The following is a 22,654-nucleotide window of genomic DNA, read 5'->3' as shown; positions in this document are numbered from 1 at the left end:
GTGCTAAACATCAAAATGGAATTGAAGAATAAGTTTTGTGCCTATAATCTTACAGAAAAAAGAAGTGGAAGAATCTTTCGATGCATTAGAGAGGACAGCTGGTGTATAATTAGAAAAATTTGGTCCTTGTTGAAGATCTAAACAGCAGAGTAAGAAATGAATACAAGATACATAGAAACATGTTGATAAAATTTTGGGAAAAAGGGCAAAGCTAATGGTATCTTCTGGATTTCTGTTCAAGATACTGAATAGCCATTAAATTCCATGTGCCAAGATGTGAACAACTTCAGATAATTGAGAACAACCACTAGAAATAAGAAAAGTCTCATTGACTGTGTTACTGTTGATGGTAATATATTTATGCTGGTTCAGGACACATGAGTATATGGCGGATTTGAAATAGATAGTAATGACCATTTAGTTTTGAGCAAGATAAAAATTAACATATTTATTTATTATTATTATATTTTAACAGTGACATTGTGTTTGATGTCACTCTCAGAAACCAAAGAATGGAACAACAGGTCAAATTTTATAAAGCTGGAGAAAAGACACAGAAATGTTCTGAACATCTTATGAAGATGAGGCTCTATTCCAAATGTAAACATTTTGATAGTTATTTCTTTTAAGGTTACATGGTGTTCAGCATTCATAGTAAAGAATTTATGGAGACAAAAACACACACGTGTTGGAGTAATTATTTTACTTATAATTAAGAAAATAACACTGTTTCGATCTCTTTATTAAGGTAATCATCAGGAAAATATACATATGCACAGGACACAAGCTACTTGACACTACACAAAAGTAAGATAAATCTAAATGCTTTGTTAATCATTTACCTAGCCTGACCATTGGTGAAAAAAAATAATAAAATATGTACAAAAATATAAATTAATTAACAAAATAAAATAAATTTTTTGTACATAATCAGTATAATAATATACAAAGAAAAAAATGCTAATGCTTTTGATTCCCTTACAGCGAGTAGGCAAGACCATTTTAGTCCTATTTAACTTTTGGAGACTGGGATGGGGGAAAATGACAGTTCAATCTCCACGGCAAGCCAGTTAGGGATAGCTGGCCAAGACCATCATTAAACAGTATCCAGCTTCTGGTGAAGAGAGGTAGCTGACAAGTGCTGCCATCACATGGTCCCTAATCCTAACATTATATATTTATTGTCTAAGATAGTGTAGGTTCTATGGTCCATTTTCTTGAATTTACAGGATGAAAAACCAAGTTTCTGGGAGAACAAAAAAAAAAACAAAAAACATTTGCCTGCGCCTGAGATTGATTTAACTCGAGAACCGGTCAAAGAAAGAAAATGTCCCTCTAGCCAGCAACTATATTTGAACCTAAGTTTTCCTTGGGACAGTGAAGTGCCTTGGAGTGCAAATGCCGCTTCCACTAAGCTACACAGGATCTAATATACAGATGATAATATACTAATATGCAGATAATAGGGGAAAAAAAAGCTCCTGTAAATAAATAAAAATAAAAGTTTTGTAGTGAAACTACATTAAACATATGTCTACAGTCCTCTTATATTAAAGTTTTTTCCTGTGTTGGTATTTTGCCATCATTTTCTGGATGTATAGATTGCAAATGAGTTCCAGATTTTTGGAATTACTAAGTCATCATTCTTGTTTAGATTCAGATGATGTTTTAGCATTTCACAAACTTCCTTGAACCCTTTTTTAAACCAGGTTTTGGTGGTATAGGGACTTGGTGCCTTTTTGGTTGATTCTGTGACATGTTCAAAGTGCATGGTCTGACATGTCCATTTTACTATAGTGGAGGAATTTAATGTGGCGTTGGATGAACTGCGTATACTTCTTAATTTTGTAGGAGGTTTGAAGGTTGCCTTAATTTTTTTATGTAGTGTTCTGTCTATTTTTTCTGATATTCCCCTAATGGTGTGGCAATGGCATTCTTGTAATCTTTTTATGGCTTTTAATGGTATTATTGTGAAGGATCTTGTGAATTGTTTTTTTTGTTGTAGTCATTTTTTATAAACATTCGCCTAACAATTTCATATTCTTTTTTCAGCACCTGCTCACTGGAGCAAATTGTTAGGGCTCTATGTTTGAGGGTGCTGATGATCCCTATATTTTGTGTTGGATGGTGGTATGAATTTTTATTGATGTATTTTATTGATGGCCTGTGGTTTGTGGTAGGCTGTGAATGAAAGGCAGCCTGAGGAAAGACATGTGACAAGTGTGTCTAGAAAAGGAACACAGCTGTTGTTTTCAATCTATGGTAAACTAGATGTGTTTCTACCTGTATATGTTATATATACGTTAGTTGAAGGAATTGATATCCCCAATTATCACTTAACCAAGAAACTGGTGACTGCACTCATGGAGTTGGTAAGTCATTTTCCCCTCCTACATAAAAAATACACAACACTTTATAAACAAAATTAAAAACATCACATCACACTCAACAACAAAGATTTATTAGTCAGCTTTGATTAACTGCCCTTTTCACTAATGTGCCGATTGATACCATTCTTCTCATACAGAACATATTTCTGCCTAATATTAAGGCCCTCTTTGCCAGTATACTTTGTTCTGGGTATTTTATGTGGCAAAATAATTTCTACCTGCAAAAAATAAGCTATGATCATGGGCTCAAATCCTCCCCTCCTCCTCCATCTAACTTGTACATGGAAGACTTCATGTAATGAGCTCTAGATTTATCAAGCCTAAAGCCCAAAGTCTGGCTCAGATATGTTAATGGTATTTTTACCATTTGGCTCCACAGCTGTGAAACATTAAATACATTCCTAAGCCACCTGAACAAACAACACAAGCATATCCAATTTACTATCAAGATTGAAAACAATAACTCTCTTGCTTTTCTAGACACACTTGTAACATGCCTTCCCATAGGCTGCCTCCCATTCATGGTCTACCACAAACCTACACACACACACACACACACACACACACACACACACACACACACACACACACACACACACACACACACACACAGGCCAATACATACATAAAAATTCATACCACCATCCAACAGAAAAACTAGGGATCATCAGCACCCTTGAACATAGAGCCCTAACAATTTGCTCTAGTGAGCAGGCGCTGAACAAAGTATATGAAATTATTAGGCGAATGTTTATAAAAATGGCTGCAACAAAAAAAAAAACAGTTCACAAGATCCTCCACAATAATGCCATTCAGTATATTATTATTATTACGTAACACCTCCAGGGAGTCCAAAGACTCATCGAGGGAGGGCACCTACTCTACAACTTTCTGTCTCCACCACTCAATCCATCAACTACAACATACCGCAACTACCATCATCATCTACACCAACTCCATCTACCACCCGCCCATCATCATCACTCGCATTTTCCAGACAATCACAAAAATCATGCCCATGGTGGGATTCGAACCTGCAGCCTTTTGGTTGGAGAGCAGATACGCTGACCAGGCGGCCAAAAAAAATAGATAGAACACTACATAAATACAACATTAAGGCAACCTTCAAACCTTCTGCAAAAGTAAGAAGTATACTCAGCTCATCCAAATATCCTTTTCCCTACCTTGCTCACCTAGGGGTTTACCAAATTCCGTGCACCTGCAACCTACTCTACATAAGGGAAACAGGGTGCAACATCCCAATCAGAAAAGATGAACATAAGCACCACATTAAATTCCTCCACCATGGTGGAGGAATTTAATGTGGTGCATGCCTGTCAGCCCATGCACTTCTAACATATCACAGAATCAACTAGAAAGGCACCAAGTCCCTACACCACACCAAAACCTGGTTTCAAGGAAGCTGCTCAGATGCTGAAACATCATCTCAATCTAAACAAGAATTATGGATTAGTAATTCCAAGAATCTGGATGACTCATTTGCAACCTAAGAAAATGATGGCAGAATTCCAATCCAAAAATCCTTAATATAAGAGGACTGTAGAGATATGCTTAATATAGTTCTGCTATAAAACTTCATTTTTATTTATTACAGTTTTTTTTTTTTTTTCTATCATCTGTATATTACTATACTCATATGTATAAAAATATATTTTATTTTGTTAATCAATTTATATTTTTATATATCTTTTATTTATTATTATTTTTTTTCACCAGAGGTCAGGCTTGGGTAAACACTTACCAAAGCATTTAGATTTATCTTGCTTTTGTGTAGTGGCATGTAGCTTGTGTCCTGTGCATATGTATATTTTCCTGATGATAATGACCTCAATACAGAGATCAAAACCTTGAGTGTTATTTTCTTAATTATAAATAAAATAATTACTCCAATACGTGTGTTTTTGTCTCCATAAATTCTTCACTATGAATTTTGATAGTTCAATCATTTTAAAGAGGGAAGAGAGGATTTAGCAGATATTCTCATCGTTGTTAGTTTCACACACAGTTTACTGATGAATAATTGCTGATTAACCCCGAGAATGCTGCACGTGAGTTAAGTGTGAATAAAGAATTAATAATGTCCATAATTACAACAGACTTGGGAGAAAGAGAAATTTGCACAAAGTTTGCTCACTGTTTTCTTTTGTTCAAACTGCTGATAGTGAGCCTAGTTTCCTAAACAGCATTATTATTGGGGTTTTAGTGTCTCCAATATGATCCTGAGACCAAATGACAAAGTGCAAATTTGTGAATACCAATCTCAACAAGACCAGAAAGGCTTCTAGAAATTATATCAAAATATTGCTTAACACAAAGGAATTAATAAGAAATTTGTGCAAGAAGGAAAGACCATTACCAGGAATTATTACATGAAAATATAGAAACATTTGTTGGCAAGAAATAAGCATAGGCAGCCAAATTCGAAACATTCTGGTTGAAGAATTGCCTGACAAGGTGCCTCCTTATACAGCATTCAAAGTACAAATAGAATAAGATCATTGTTGGTCACAAGCAGGTGTGCATTACTCATCCCTTTCCTTTGAATTGGTGAGTACAAATTCAAGCAGACTTTTATTCAGTTCCTCAGGGATATGTGACACAAGTAAGAAGATATATTCCTTATACATATTTTGCCCTGTTTGAATTCAGTCCCATTACTTTTATGCCACTCTCTGTACATTAAAAAAAAAAAAAAAACCTTTGGCTTGAATATCCTGAATATCCTATTTATAATATATCTTTTTTTTTTTTTTCAATTAATGCTTCTTAATTTAACACAAAATTTTTTTTCAGGATTTTATTTGGAGAAAAAAGGAAAACTCCACGTCCACCAAGCAGTGTAAGGTAAATATTTAACATTTTTATTTAAACTGCATTTATGAACATTACTTTTAAGCATTAAGTATTGCATAGATATACTAAAATCCCTACCTCATTTACATCACTTATCTAAATGAATCACTTAATAAAAACACTTAATCCTTAGAGCCAGCAGACTGAAGATCCTTAAATTTGGCCATGTTGTATTCATTTATTAGTTAGTTGATGAATACTGAATCTGCTTTGTTTAAAATAAAGTTTTTTATTATTATTATTATTTCTCAGATAAGCTTAATAAAAAGCTTCAAGGATGCAAGTTGAGACTTTACATCTCAACTGAGATCAACACAAAACCAAAAAAAGTCCATTTATTACATTTAAGTGCTGTAGTTACAGCACTTAAATACTAATATTAAAGCAAATATAATCATTAATTTTAATAATAACATTATTAAATTAATTTGTTTTTTTTCTTTTATAGAAATCTAACATGGAAAATGAACCCCATTCTGCAGCACTTTGCTGTACTTGGTAAAATAACATGTTGGCATGTCACTCAAGAAGATTATTGTATATATATGTAAATATTTCAGAGATAATAAAACAAAAAATATTATTAACATCCAACCTCCATGGAGTCAGAGACCCATCATTGGAGGTACACACTATTGCACACGATGCTCATCCATCTACACCTTAAAATGATTCAATGTGTCTACTCAAGCAATGCATTCCACTCACTAACTCTATGCAAATAACCTTCTGCTCACACCCTCTTTTTATACAGTTTCCAGTGATGGCCTCTTGTTCTACCCCCCCATTCTATGAAAAATCTCTTCCATGTCAATTTGATAATACTCCTTGATTAGCTTATATGTCTCAATCATATTCCCCCCCCTCTTCCTCCTATTCATGAGGCTTTTGCAATTTGCATTCTCTCAATCTATCTTCACATTCCAAAGACCACTGACCACCTTTGTGAATCTTCTCTGGACCCTTTCTAATATATCCTTATCACCATGAAAACCCAGTGACCCAATCTTTAACAATAATCCTTATACAATGGCATCATAACTTCCTTATTTCTGCATGTCAGGATCCTCCATATCATTGCCATTATCCAATGTGATGTCTTCACAACTTGTGCAATGTGGCACCTGAACTTCAGGTCCTTGCCCACCACCACCACTCCTAGATCTCTCATTTCCTCTACCTTCTTTAAAGATTCCCATCATTGCTTACCAATTTTAAAAAACCTTACACTTTGCAAGATTGAACTGGCAGTTCCACTTACCAGCCCATTTATGCAATACATGAATACATTAAAGGTCCTCCTGTAAAAACCATAACATCTGCTTGACGCTGCATTGCTTTCTCCAATTTTGCGTTATCTGCAAACATTTGCATATCACTCATTAAACCCATCCCAATATCACTAACATACAAATTGAACAACAATGGTCCCAAAACTGACTGCTTCAGTACATCACTAGTGACCTTCCCCTTATTGGATACCACATCCCCATATACAACTTTCTGATACCTATCTGATAGCCGATCACTGATTCAATTCAGAAGTCTGTTATCCAATCCCCCCATCATCATCATCATCAAATTCTTGCCATGTACCCTCAAAGGGTGTACAGGATATGATAGTACTACATGAAAAAAATTACATCATTACTAACTTCCTATCTACAATTTTCCTCCAAATCAGTCTGTTACTTGTCAAGACTCCAACATTATCAGATCTTATATTTCTATCGTCTAAGGCACGTTGTACTGCATCAATCCACCTATATCTTGGTCTTCCTCTGGGTCGTTTTGCTGCCAACCTGGCAGAGAACACTTGTTTTGCTAATCTTTCCTCGCCCATTCTGTTTAAGTGACCATACCACCTGAGATTAGCTCTGCTAACGCCTTCCTGGATGCTGACAATGTCAAGTTCTTTCCTAATATCCTCATTTTTAATATGATATTGCCATTCATGCCATCTGTTCACACCTATAATCTTTCTGAGGATTCTCATATCTGTGGTCTCTAGTCTTTGGTCAAGTGTTTTACTTCTGACCCAGCTCTCAGATCCATAAGTTAAAACTGGTTTGAACACTGTCTTGTATACAGCTAATTTAGTGTTCCGACTAATTTCTCTCTTATTCCATATGAATTTATTCATTTGGCTTCCCACCATACCAGCTTTGCTGATTCTGTTGTCTATTTCTATATTTAATTTACCATCTTCACTAAAAATCGTGCCTAAGTAGCTGAAATGTTTTACTTGTTCCACAGGTTCTCCATTCACAACACAGTTGACATTTTCAATGATTCTGCCTATTTTCATTGTCTTTGTCTTTTTATTGCTGACCTTCATACCATATCTATTACAACAGCTATTCAATTTAGTCAGAGAATCTTGCACACTTGTAGCGGATTTATTTAGAAGTATAATATCATCCGCATAAAGCAAAGAGCTGACATTAACATCTCCAATTTTGATATCATGTATAATACCACTTTCCTTCATAATGTGATCCATATAGATAATGAATAACAGAGGGGATAATGTACATCCTTGTCTCACACCAGATTTAACATTAAACCATCTTCTTGTACTTCCTTCAATTCTAACTGCTGACTTACAACTCAAATAAAGACTAAGTATTGCTTGATATAATGCCCCATTGACACCATATAAATGCACCGTATTGAATAGCTTCTCTCTTGGCACCTTGTCATATGCCTTTTCCAAATCGACAAAACTTAAATACAGATCTTTCTTATATTCCCATGCTCTCTCGACTATTTGTCGTAAAGTGAGGATCTGATCCTTACAGCCTCTATTTGGCATGAATCCAGCTTGTTCTTCACCAAGCTTTTCTTCCACAATTCTTCTCAACCGTTTCTCAAGTATACTTGCATAGATCTCGCCAGGAACACTCAGTAGGGAAATACCTCTGTAATTCTCACATTCAATTTTATTTCCCTTTTTATATATTGGTACCATGAGAGCTCTATTCCAATCATCAGGAATTCGTCCCTCTGTCCAGGCTTTCTGAACTATGCAGTGCAGCCACTGTAAGACTCTTATACCACTATACTTCAGCATTTCTGGTCGAATATCATCTACTTCTCTTGCCTTTCCACATTTCAAGCATTTGATGGCTTTTTCTACTTCAAGTATGGATATGTATTCCTGACTGCATGCCTGGTCAGTGTTTTTTGCCACTGTGCTATCATTACTGCTTGTTTCATTTAGCAGTTTTTCAAAGTAATTACTCCATACTTCAAGGATATCTTTTTCTCCCGTTTTCATGTCACCTTCTGTCATCTCTAACTCCTTTTACAGCACTCTTTCCTCCATTCCTAAGCTTCTTCAACAACCTCCAGAATATTTTGCCACCTTCTTGATATTTATTTTCTATATTCTTGCCAAAGTCCTCCCATGACTTTTGTTTAGCTAGTTTTACACAGTGTTTAGCATTCTTGCATTTGTCTCTATATTCTCTAAGAGCACAAGCTGACTTATTTGACAGGAACTTTTGATATGCTTTCTTCTTTTCCTTCACTGCCTCTTTAACTTCCTGTGTCCACCAGGGAGTTCTGATTTTTTTATCCTTGCAGACAACCTCACCACATGCCTCTCTGGCAGAATCAATCAATGTTTTCTTCAGAGTTTGCCACTGAATCTCCAAGGTTTGATTCCTGTTCTCAAACTCTTTCATTTTCTTTTCAATAATCTTTGTGTATTTTAGTCTACAGTTCACATCTGAGAGTTGCTCAACTTTTATTCGCTTTAAAACTTTCTTGCATGTTATTCTTTTCAATATGAAATTCAATTTTATCCTGCTCAAGACCAAATAGTGATCACTTCCAATTTCAAATCCTCTGTACACTCTGGTGTCCTGCACCAGGGAGAAAGCATCACTATCAACAATAACATAGTGAATGAGACTTTTCTTATTCCTAGCCTCTTCTCTCCATGTGAATTTGTGCACATTTTTATGTTGGAACATGGTGTTAGTAATAACCAGTCCATGTCCTGAGCAGAAATCCAACAGATATTTGCTATTATTATTAGCTTTGCTCTTTTCTCCAAATTTTCCCAAAATATTTTTGTATGTCTCACAATCATTTCCTACTCTGCTATTTAGATGCCCAACAAGGACCAACTTTTCCTTTTTCATTGTGTCAGTTGCTTTTTCTAAAGCCTCAAAAAATTCCTCCACTTCTACCTTAGTAGAACCTTCTGTGGGACCATAGGCACAAATAAGTCTCATTGTCCAGTTCCCCATTCTCATATTTGCCCACATTATTCTACTTGAGACTGACTGCCATTCAAGAAGATCAGCCTCGTATTTTGTGTTGAATAATCCCATCTGTGTCAATTTATTTAATAGTTTGTCATGTGGGATCCTTTCAAACGTTTTTGCACGTGTTAAGAGAATACAGCTGTATTCTCTGATAACCACAGAGAATACTGCTGTTTTCAAAACAATTCTGTATCCTACTTCTCACCAATCTCTGTAGTACCTTCACTACAATTCCAGATATACAGATTGGCCTATAATTTGAAGTCATAGCCTTTTCACCACCTTTATGCAATAGAACAATTTTACCACTCCCTTGGAACCTGTGCTGTTGTAAGACTTATTAAACAAGCATGCTGCTGCCAATTCCCTGGAACATTCCCTTAAGACATGTGATATGGCATCAAATCCTATCACCTTATTGACATTGAGGTTATTTATTTCCTCAAATATCTCCTGCTCACTCACAATTAAGCCATCCTCTCCTGTGTCTTCTACACTTAAGCTCCTCATGATTCCACCCTGATCAGGATAAAACACCCTTATCACTGAATACCGCATCAGTGTCTTCTGCCGCAATTACCATTCTGCCATTTTCATCCACTATTAACATCATGTTACCATGATCATTCTTCCTTCTACTTGCTACATATCTAAAAAACTCTGTAAGGTTTTTCTTCACCTGATTTGCCAATTTCTGCTCCTACAGCACATTCGTTCTCCTTATTAACTGAGTCACTCTCTCTTGGCTCGTTATTCACACACTTCATGAAACTGATTATTACCATTATTTATCTTGTACTGTTTTGAAAGTACTACCTTCTGTTTCCAGATTTCATGCTTAAGTACTCATTCATCCATTTTACACCTACCTTATTCAGCCTTTTGGCCTTCAGAATACATTCACACATTGATACTGTTATGTATTCCTTTGTCAGTTCCTGAGCAGCATTTATTTCTTTACTGCTCAACTCCTCATTCCATGCTATAGTTCCAAGCTGTCACCTGTGTTTGTCATAATCATCAACCTTATAATTCCACATATATCCTTTCATCACAGAAATCTGCATATGGCTAGCCACAACCCAGGTGATCGCTTCATATCACTCTCACCAACTGGTGGAAAGTGTGACCCCCCCCCCTTACAATAACATTCTCTGATGATATGATCAGATCTAAAACTCTCAATTCTCTTGTGTCCTCTTTTACATACTGCCTGAGATAGTTATCTCTCAAGAAATTCATTTTTTCTGTTTCAAATGCTATTTCTTCATTCCATTCTATACCACCATAATTAAAATTGCCCATAATAATTATCTTTCCTTTGTTCACTAATCCAAGTTGTTTATACATTTCTTCATCACCACCCTCCACATTCCCTTGCCTATAGCAACATCCAACTATATATGTCAACTTTCACATTACACACTGCCTCATAACCAGTGCCACTATTTCCCTCTTTCATGTCTATCTTATGTGGACTTAATTCTCCAGCTATCAAGTTATCATCAACAGCACTTCTCCTCCCTTCTTGCTCTTTCTATCCTCTCAAATAATACTGTATCCTTCCATTTCTATTCCCATTATGATATCATCTTCATTCTGCCATGTTTCACTTATTCCATTGATTTTGGGTCAAATAAACTCAATTACTGAAATCATTTCATCCCCCTCCCCTTATTTCTGATACTTCTAGCATTTGTAAACAAACACAGCAGTTCATTTTTAGGTCTGTAACCAGTTCTATCCAAGCCACTGGTTGGTTGTGATTTCTCCACCACATCTGCCTTTGTCCAGTCACCTGTATCACCACTTACCACATATATCTGCTCATTCTTCCCCGCCTACATTGCAGTATACTCCACCTTCATACATACATTCATGGCTACTTTTAACATCCACTCTCCATTTGCCATGTCTCCCTGTCCACCTGGGCTACCCTCATTTCCCTGTTCCTCTTTGTTCCCATTCTCTCTCTTGTTCTCTCACACACTGCCATCATTTCCACTGCCAAGCACTCCTGTCGCTCCTATACCACTCTCCTGATCTTTCACTTCATCTCTTACTTTTGATCTCTTGCGTACAGCACATGCACTTTACTTCCATCTAACAACACTCACTCCAAAGTCATTTATTTAGTCAATTATTTAGTCAATGCAACCCATCACTCCTGTATAATTCCATTCTTCTCTCAAACACATGCCATACATTCAAAAACTGTATTCCCTTCTCTCACACAGCTCTGCTAGCATACCATTCACAATTCCAGCTCTCCATCTCAACTCATCATTATCATACCTCAGCAACACACTGACAGCCTTTCCCACTACACTGTTATCTTTCACTCTTCTCAATAGCCTCCTGATATTCACCCTTACATTCTCCTTATGTTCACTTAAATCATTTGTCCCCACAACCACCACAAGTTCTCTTGCTTGTTTCCTCCTCATATCGAATGCCTGAATTATCCTGTTTGTTCTCCCTCCTGGATTGCAGACCTTATGGATTCTCACATTATCTAATTCTCTAACTATGGAATATCCCTACACTGCTATCCTGGAGTCACTCGTCACCTCTTTTATCCTTTTTTCTTTCATTCTATTCTTTTGCACACCTATCATTAGTTTCCATTAAACGTCTCATATCACTCCGCATATTCCTCATTTCATTTTTCATTTTCAATAACTGTTTCATCAAATCTTGCAGTCTGACAATTTCACTCTCTGTCACTCACTCCTGTAGCCTCGAAACTCTTGTTCTTCCACACCATACTTCTATTTTCTCATTCATACTTTCTTTTGCTTCCTTATCACTAACTTTCACTTTTATATTCTTACTTTTGCTTCTTCATTCTTGCTTTCACTAACTTTCGCTTCTATATTCTTACTTTTGCTAACTTTATCTTGTACATTCTTTCCCTCCCTCAGTTTGACTAGCTTTCATTTTCTTTTCATTTCTTTCATTTATGCCATCTTTTATCTTTTGAATCTGTTTCGCATTTATTGCCTTGTGGTCTAATAATATATCTCACTTCCTACAAATCCATACCTTCCCTCATCTCCCATCCATTCTCTCTCTTCACAAATACATCCCTTACAATCCACCACGTATATATTACACTCATGACATTAAATCAATTTCAAAAAGTATTTCCTTGATGCCACTTGATTTTTGCAGTGCTTTCCTAGTCACACCGGTTGGCGTCTGCATGGTTGACCTCGTGAGTACCGCTGTTGTGTTCTATTTAATAAATAATAAATCTAACAATTTAATAAATCACGTAGACACGCTTTGATCTCAAAAATAAATAGTTCAACATTAAAATTCAAGAAATATTGTCAATTATTACTGAAAATGGACTTATCTTTTCCAGAGCTCCTTACCAACACAACACACTTTATGACCCTCTAGTAGCCGAAATTTTAAACAGAGATGTTATTATTTGAATTTTGAGATATCAGTGAAGTCCCATGAAGTTTCTATATGAATGTACTAGCCAAAGAGAAAGAACCAAGAAAGATCTGTTTCACTGAGCAGTTTGTAACACAAGGCTTTATGCTGTTAGTAGTGCCTTTATTGGTAACAGCATGAAAAATAAATAAATAAAATAATAAAAAATTAAGCATAGCATGGAGATCAGAGTTTAGGACATTGGTTATAGAAGATCTTGAGATTTCTAATGATTTGGCAGTACAAGTTTCCTCAGATAAGGAAGAAGAAGAATAGAATGTACTGTCATCACCAAAGTGTGAAAGTGTATAAACCCTTGGTTTGATAAGATTATGGCCAGGTTTCTGTGCATAGCTTATCAGTATCCTAGAAATGTCAAGAACAATTACATGAGTTTCTCAAACCTGTCCATGGCTTGTGCCTGAAGGTTGGTGGTGAAGGCTAGCAGAACATTTGTAGATGGAGAGTGACAGAATCCATATTGCTACTAAGTAATTAGTTATTTGGCTTTCAGGTGGTAAAGAAGTTGTCTATTGATGACTTTCTTCATGGTTTCTAAGAGAATTGGATGGTAATTTGTTATTTGACTCTTTTTTTTTTTTTTTTTTTTTTTTTTTTTTGAATGATCTAAGTAAGGCTTGTTACCCTACTGTAGGACAGATATTAGTTGAAGAGGATTGAAGAGACGATATATGATTGCCATTAGGTCTGAAGCACAGTAGGGGAGGATGGCATCAGCACTGATTTATGTGGTGCTGTCCAAGTTATTCAGGATTCTTTTGATTTCTCTCTGACTGAAGACTAGGGGATGGCATGTGGGGAGCAGTTCTTGATGAAGTCAGGAGACAAGGATGAATTACTGATACCACTCTTCTCCTCCAACTCTTGCTTTGCCTTAGTCATCCAAGCAAGAGTTGGAGGAGAAAAGTGGTGCCAGTAATTATCCTTGTTTTTAGTGATGCTGCAATGTTACCACCTGTATGTGAGAGTAGTGGAAACATGGATGGGCAAAAGTTGTACTCAGTAGCCTTGGCAGGAGACCATGAGGCTTGGCTGACATTTGGATAGTAGACAAGTTTGTGACATTTGGTCCTTGCAAAATCATATTTAGATTTATTGACATTTTTTGCAGTTTTTGCAAGCTGATGTATAAGCTGTGATGCTGGAGTTTTAGTCTCATGAACTTATATGATATGATGAATTTTTTCTTCAACTTTTTTGGCAGACTCATTGGAAAACCAAAGCTTGGATAGTAGCCAGGAATATGGTATGGAATTTAGGATAACAGCCTTCATTTCTGTAACAATCATATCTATTATTCAGGCTGATCAGATGTATGGATTAAGAGAATAGAAACAGTAATGGCTGGGTAAAAGTTGTTCCATAGCAAATAAACTTGGATGTGGTCCTGGTCTGCATTGTCAAGAGGGAAAAAACTGAGACTTATAGTGTATTTGGGAGGAGAGCTTATTAAGAAGAGGTGTGTGGTGGTGTTAACAGGATGGTGATGTTTGTTTGGTATTCTAGTGGGAAGATTGACTGTATTAAGTCATTGCTAATAGCAAATGCCTCAATATCCCTGTTCATTGATCAAGTGGACAGGGATATTGAGAAAAGGGAAGCCAGTTTAAGTTGTGGATGTTGAAATTCTCAAGGAAGATGATAACACTATTTGGGTATCTTGACTACAGAAAATCAAACTTTAGAGATAGGTAGTCAGAGTGGTTATCAGAATTTGTAAAGTTTGAATGAATGCAGCATGGTTTGGGGAAAGAAATTTTTAGCCAAAGTAGGTGGGGGGGGGGATTCAAGGTTTTGCATTTTCTGACAGGATGTCAGGTCTGATGAATGCACAAACCCTACCCTGTAGCAGAAGGAAATTTGTAAAGTGTAATTTAATTTGGGTGCACAGATGGATAACAGTGCTGATGTTACCAGTTAAAGCTTCCATTACAAATAATAGATTTGGATAACTGGATGTGGTAGTATACATCGTTTGTGTGCTCTTAAGGCTGTAAATGATTGGTGAAGTGAATGTGGAGGATGTTTTTAAGAATCTGTAATGTTTGTGGGTTTTATATTGTTTTGTTTTGTGGTTTTGTTACTTTTTTTGAGAGGGGGGGGTGATTGGATTCTTATGATTTTTGTGCTGTTTCTTGTGGAATTTTTTTTATTTATTTATTTTATTTATTTATTTATTTTTTTTTTTGTATCTGCAGCAAAATCGGTTTCATTATATTGTTTTTCATTGATTTATGGAAAAAGGATTTAATAAAGAGTAGGGACATGCAATATGAGATGAACACCTAAAGAACTGAGGAAATCCAATCTGCTGTCCAGACAATGGTACTATGTTTTCCCCTTCATACCACCATACTAAGACTCTCTAGAGGCATCATCTGGCAGAGTGAGTGGCTGTAGTATTTTTTGTTACTGCCCAGGAAGCCTTCTGATTCAATTCTATCAGGTTTTATTCCATGTACTATCTGTGGCTAGCCTACAGAACACTGTTTTACTGCTGTATTCTTAAATGGTGGAGGTGTCAAGCAACATTATTTGCACTCTGTTAGGTATCTACCTGGATGCTTAATGAACAAGGATGGGCTGGCAATTTGTGATTTAGCCGACCAAATTATTATTATTATTATTCGTGACACCTCCAAGGAGTTCGAAGACTCATCGCGGGAGGACGCCTACTATACAACTGTCTCCACCTGCACCAAACCTCGACTACCAATCATCTCCATCAACGCGGCAAGGAATAAGAAAAGTCAATTAGACTTTTCTTATTCCTTGCCTCTTCTCTCCATGTGGATTTGTGCACATTTTTATGTTATTAACATGGTGTTAGTGATAACCAGTCCATGTCCTGAACAGAAATCCAATAGGTATTTGCTATTATTATTACCTTTCTCTTTTCCCCAAATTTTCCCAAAATATTTTTGTATGTCTGACAATAATTTCCTACTCTGCTATTTACATCCCCAACTAGGACCAACATTTATTTTTTCATTGTGTCTGTTGCTTTCCTCTAAAGACTGAAAAAATTTCTCCACACAAAAGGTTCTACTAAGGTAGAACCTTTTGTGGGACCATAGGCACAAATAAGTCTCATTGTCCAGTTCTCCATTCTGATATTTGCCCATATCACTCTACTTGATATTGCCTGCCATTCAAGAAGATTATCCTCGTATTTAGTGTTGAATACTATAGCTATTCCTTCTTATCCTTGATTGTCATTGCCTGAATATAACATTTTATATTTATTGCTCAGTATTTTGTATTTATTTGTTTTTGTCTTTTTGTTTCAGTCACCCGTATTATGTTGATCTGGTACTTATCAGATTCCTCAGCTGGCTCTATTTCTTTGCCATTCAGGCTTCTTATGTTGATAGTACCGATCTTGAACTCTCTGGTGATGTTGAATTGGGGTGTGTTTTAAGATTTGTTCCAGTAGCTGACTTTTTGCTGTTTGCCCTGGTTCCCTGGCTGAAAAAATAGGGCCTTGTTGAATTGGGCAACGCCCCCTGTCGGCATGAAATTCTGTCATGTTGTACCATCATTTTGTATTGTGGTTTAATTCAATAAGAATACAATTTGGTTGGCTAAATCCCAAATTGCCAGCCCATCCTTGTTCATTCAGCATCTAGGTAGATACCTAACAGGGTGCACCATGAGAAGGTGAGGATTGGACATTAGGTCAGAAGCACTGGTCAATTCTCTGCATTCCTTTAAAGGCTATGTGGGTGTCTCCTCTCAGTTATGACATTTTGTCCCTTAAGCACCCATTTTAGATCTTTTGTCCATTATAATTGTATTGTTTCTCTTACTAACTGTCGTGTATACATCTGTGTTGTGCTCAGATGATGCTGATTTGAAATACAGCAAACTATAAGCCGCTAATAAAACATCATTTTATAAAATGGTTAATTTAGTGGTGTTAATACTATTAAAAATAAGTCATGAATAACCATCAACACCCAAACCTACCTCTTCTTTGAAAACATTCACTACAAGATGCACTCACAGTGTCCATTGGCATCTTATTCCATTTACTCACCAGTCTTGAGAAGAATTTGGACTTCAGATTCTTCTTGATCTCACCCTTACTCACCTTCAAGGTATGGCACAGTTATTCCCCCACTTGCTATGAGCTACAAAATTTCCCCTTGTAAATGATAAATGTATTATCATTTACTGTAATGTAAGATCCCTTTACAAAATTGTATGTTTCTGTCATATCTCCACTCCTTTTTTCAAACTTTGATGACCACATTCCTTCAGTCTGTTTTTATGTGAGAATTTCACAGGTTTCTAAGTGCTTCCTCAACTCACTTCAAGAACCCAGATGACAATACCATAGCACAGTAGTCAAGATGTATTCTTATCACAGTAGTCAAGATGTATTCAGTTCGGTGACTGAGTTCGTCATCCACTCATTCTATATATGTCACAAGCTTATTCTGTATATCCATTCTCTTGGGTGTTTATTATTACTGTTACTGTTAGAATGGAATTGTATTTATTCCCATTATTGCAAAGTAATACAAATTTTGAATTCTGCTTTGAGGAATTAATAAAAATTACGGTATACTTATATTGCTTTCTTGATTACCATTCAGCAATGGAACACTGATAACTTTGTTCTTTTTCCAAATAATTTCAACAAATCCAAAAGTTCAGATTGATTTTAATTTTTTTTTGACAAAGATTATATAAATGATTGTGCATGTCTGCTGGAAATATTTAAATAATGCTTTGAACAAGGTAATTGAATAGTGTATCATTATCATATTAATTTTCCATCAGTAGAGTTCATTTTTTGAATTGTAATTACATTCAGTAATGACAGCAGTGTCAGTAATATTGTATAATACTTTTTGTTTTTATCATCTAAACTCTGTGTATCTGTTAGCCTTCACACTGGCAGATATTTACTGTGTAGGTAAACCTTACAGGAAATTTGGATATTGTACTGTATGTTTAGATATTATACTTTGTGGTACTGCATAATATATTTTTGAAGTACAAATAACAGTCCATTGAATGGTCTTTCACTTTTTTTGTACTTTGGAATGCAAACAGTATTTGATAAAGACCATTTAGCTATTATTAGAAGTATCAACACATAATACAATATATATTAAATACCAGATGCTGCCCCGATTTCCTTTGCCCATCCAATTCTCATACTTCCGAGACAGGTTGAATCCTGTCTTGGAAGGATTGCCTAAATTCCTTAATTTGGGGTTTTAGGCAATTTAATGCAGTCTACTGCTGCATCCCCTCTGGATGAGTGGTTTATGTCTGTAGATACGTGTTCATGGGACTGGTTTGCCTGTTTGAGAGATGAAAAACCTGAGTTTCTGGAAGTAAACACAGAAACTCAAGATTGTTCTCATCATAGATGTTTGAACTCGGGTCTTTTGAATCAAACAACTCTGATGACACCAATTGAGCTACAGAGGCTCTAATTTCATACCTCAACAAAAGTAGTTTCATTTACCTTTTTTAAGGGAAGGGGTACTTTGGAAATTTAAAAGTTTGCTTCTCTCTTCACACACACAACAAAACATGTTTGGATGGTTGATATGCTTCCATGAAACAGTACCCCCCCCACACACACACACATATGCATGCACATACACACATAAGGATAGAACATTCACAAAATGTCCAAGTTATTTGACAGATTTGAACAAACAGGGACATTTGCAAAATGTGAACATGTAACCTCTGATATGCTCACAAAACAAATTAATAGTAAGTAACAGCTCCTTATACTTTCAAATGATTAAGTCACATAAAAACAAAGATTCCTGTTTTACAAAAGTTTAAATTTGTGTTATTCAAAACTACAGATGGTAAAAAAAAGTTTTTATTTTTGTAATTTTTTGTGTAGAAAATATGTATAAATTTGTATAATATACATATGTAAAATGTGCATGCCTTTTTACAAGACCTTAGTAAGACTTCACTTGTACTATTTTTTACTAAGTAATTTAAGGAAATTACAACGTCACTAGGATATACATTAAAATAAATTTTAATATACTTCAATATTTCGACAACGTCACGTTGCCATGGTCTTGCTGACCGTGCACTGGATACCTGCCATAGAATATAGTGGAAGAAAGCCACGATAGTATACCGTAGTAAATACAAGTATGAAAGGCTTTTCATGGAATCATCTTCAGCCCTAAGAAACAATCCAAACCTCAACAAATTTGGCTGCATGAGACTGCCTCAAATTTGGGAAACCTACATCAGAAGACCTTCAGCCCAATGTCCAAGAATACCAACATTGCCTGCTAGGGGGCACCATCAGGACTTTAGGAGAAATAATAGCGTTCTGCTTCTTCCTCATTTACTGTTTGTTGTACCTACATGCACGTGTCTTGTTCTTAAGTTTCTTGAAAATGGCAACGTGATGTTGCCGAAATATTGAAGTATATTCAAATTTATTTTAATCTATATCCTAGTGACGTTGTAATTTCCTTAAATTACTTAGTAAAAAATGCATAACCAACATCTAAGCCTTTCCACGAGAATTACTTGTACTATTGCACACAGGTCTGGTCTCCTGGGTTCTGTGATGATGCTGATACAGTGGAGAGAGTGTCAAAAATAATATCAAGATTGCGGAATACAGATTGAGAAATTGCAGGTTGCAAACATTAGCAAACAGGAGAAAGAAGGGTGATATGATTGAGACATACGAACTTCTAAAAGGGTTATATAGAATTTTAGTAGATGGAATTTTTCATATTATGGGGATGAGGAAAGGACGCAAGGGCATCCATGGAATGCGGTCAAGAAGGGAGTTAGGGCTAGATTTTTAGAATTGTATGTGAGTGGATTGGATTGCTGTTGTATGTTGTGTGCACAAGTAGCGTGAATGAATTCAAAAACAGGTATGACAGCTGATGCGAACAGTATGGTCCCCCCTCGATGAGTTCCTAACTCTCTGGAGGTCTTTCTTCTTCTCCTTCTCTTCAAGGATTAGGCATTTGCCTGTTCTGGCTTCACTGGTCTTCTTCTCCCCCCCCCCCCTTCTCTATCTATTCACCTCATTTGGTCGCCAATATCTTTCCATACTAGATAAATTTTCTCTATACCATGATCTTTTCATTTATGTTAAGATCGTGGTATATAGTTATAGAATATAAAATAACTAGTTATAAAGATCTAGTTATTTTCTGATGTCTTCATATCTTATACGGTCCAGTTTTGTGCATCCTTTAATTCTTAAAACTTTCGTCTCTGCAGCTTGTATTTTACTTTCATCTTTCTTTTTAACTGTCCATGTTTCTGAACCATATAACAGAGTGGGAGTGGCCATTATTTTATAAAATTTTAGCTGAATTTCTCATCTTGTTTTTTTATTCAGTTTCCTTTTAATCGTTCCACAGATTTTCTGAAATTTCTTTATTTTTTCATCTGTATCTTTATCTTTAGATATGTTATTATGCAGCCTAAATAATTAAACAATGTCATATGTTCTGTTATTTTATTTTATATAACTATTTTTGATCAGACATGATCCCAACCTTTAAACGCCATGACTTTTGTTTTCTTTTGTGACATTTTAAAATTGTATTGTTGACCTATTTTGTTTAATTCAAACTGATTTTTCAAGGTCATCTTCATTGTCTTGTAATAATCTGATCATCTGCATACAGCATTGTGTTGATAACAGTTCTTCTGGTTAACTGGATACCTTGTTTTATTGTTTTCCATATTTTAATAATGTGATCAATATATATATATATTGAATAGAATTGGAGATAAGCTACAAACCCATCTGACACCCTGATTTATTTCAATCTCTTCTGTTAATTTATTACTTAATTTATTACCAACACAGCAAATGTGGTGCACTATATGACTGCATTTGTGAAAGATAATGGTAATTACACATGATTTATGGTTTACTGACTTTTAATCTGCTATTGTCATAGGTTGCCATAAGTTATTAAAATTGTATTTTTTGTATCTTTATATAAACTTTGTACCAAGTGTAGTGGATATCCTTGTTATTTCATTATATTCCATAGTTTTTCTTTGTGTATGTTATCAAAAGCTTTCTCATAGTCTCTAAATTAAATTCTTGTCTTTTTTCAATAATTTGTTTTAGCACATAAATATTGTCTATACAGGATCTTCCATGTCTGAAACCATTTTGTTCTTCTGAGAGTAGATTGTTTGCAATATTTCCATCTTTTATGCAGGATTTTACTGTAAATTTTGTAACCTGTATTCAATAAACTTATTTCTCTGTAATTCCTACAATTATTATTATTACATGACACCTCCAGGGAGCCCGCAGACTCATCGAGGGAGGGAGGGGGGGGCACCTACTCTACAGCTCTCTGTCTCCACCACTCAATCCACCAACTACTACTAACTGCAACTACACCAGCTACCGTCCACCACCACTAATATTTGCACAGACAATCACAAACATCCATGCCCATGGTGGGATTCGAACCCACAGCCTTTTGGCTGGAGAGCAGATACGCTAACCACTCAGCCAACCAGGCCAGCTCATCTCTCTCCTTTCTTAAATGATATAACCTTAGTTTTTAACCAATCTGATGGAATCTCGCATTTCCTCCAACAGTTATTTATTAATTTTAATAATCTGTGATGTAAATATTCTCTGCCATATTTCCAAAGCTCTATATTTATGAGGGTGGTCTGAAAAGTTCTCAGCCTAACAGTGATTTATAATTTCAAAATTATTTTTATTTTTCAACATAATCTCCCTTAAGACTAATACGTTTATTCTAGTGATGCTCCAGCACCATTATCCTATCCTTGTAGTGGTACTCAGTAGATCTGCAAAATACCCCTCTACAGCTGCAATCACCTCTTGATTCGAAGAAAAACGCTGACCAGTGAGGAAGATTTTTAATTTTAGGAAGAGATAGAACTCAGAGGGAGCCAAATCTGGGGGATAGGATAGATGTTCCAACAGTTCATAGTGCAGATCCCTTAATTTTCCCATTGCCAAAACACCTTTGTTGGCAGGTGCATTGTCCTGATGAAAGATGATTTTTTCTTCTGCTAACGGGATCTCTTCTCACGAATTTTTTCATCTAGTCTGGTTAAAAGATCGGAATGATATTCCCCTGTTATTGTTTTACCCTTTTCAAGATAATTAATAAACAAAATGCCTTTATCATCCCAAAACACTGATGCCATGACCATGCTTACTGATGGAACCGACTTTTTCTTCTTTGGCTCTGAACAACCAGCTTCTGTCCATTGTTTTGACTGCTGTTTGGATTCTGGTGTGTAATGGTGAATCCCTCATCCATAGTAATAAATCGACGCACAAAATCAGTTTTATTCTTGTTAAAACGCTACAAACATTGTTCAGAGATTTTCATCCAAGTGTGTTTTTGATCTGCTCTGAGAAGTGCAGCACCCATCTTGCACAAAGCTTTATCATTTGCAATTCTTCATGAAAATATATCCTACACATTCTTTTGAAATGTCTAGTCTCAGCAATTTGATTCACTTTGACTTGACGGTCATCCAATATCATATCGTGCACTTGATCAATAATTTTTGGTGTTGTTACACTTTTTGGACAATTCCTTCATGTGGATCATCTTCAAGACTGGTACGGCCATGTTTAAACTCAGCAGCCCATTTCTT

General features: G+C 35.8%; 1 protein-coding gene across 1 annotated transcript in view; it reads left to right on the top strand.

The window, feature by feature from the left end:
- The first annotated feature begins 4,488 nt into the window (after positions 1 to 4,488).
- Positions 4,489 to 22,654, top strand: part of LOC150110267 (armadillo repeat-containing protein 2-like) — a 236,473-nt gene continuing 218,307 nt past the window's right edge. Inside the window, exons 1-2 of the mRNA XM_090395007.1 lie at positions 4,489 to 4,535; positions 5,205 to 5,255. Of these exons, the coding sequence (XP_090251133.1) occupies positions 4,489 to 4,535; positions 5,205 to 5,255 (98 nt within the window). The remainder of the gene's footprint in view (positions 4,536 to 5,204; positions 5,256 to 22,654) is intronic.

This window comes from Typopeltis vanoorti, chromosome 1 (genome assembly GCF_054136105.1).
Source record: "Typopeltis vanoorti isolate ZY-2024b chromosome 1, IOZ_Tvanoo_1.0, whole genome shotgun sequence".
Lineage (NCBI taxonomy): Eukaryota > Metazoa > Arthropoda > Arachnida > Uropygi > Thelyphonidae > Typopeltis > Typopeltis vanoorti.
The sequence above is the reverse complement of the archived record's forward strand: the minus strand, read 5'-3'. Positions and strand labels throughout refer to the sequence as shown.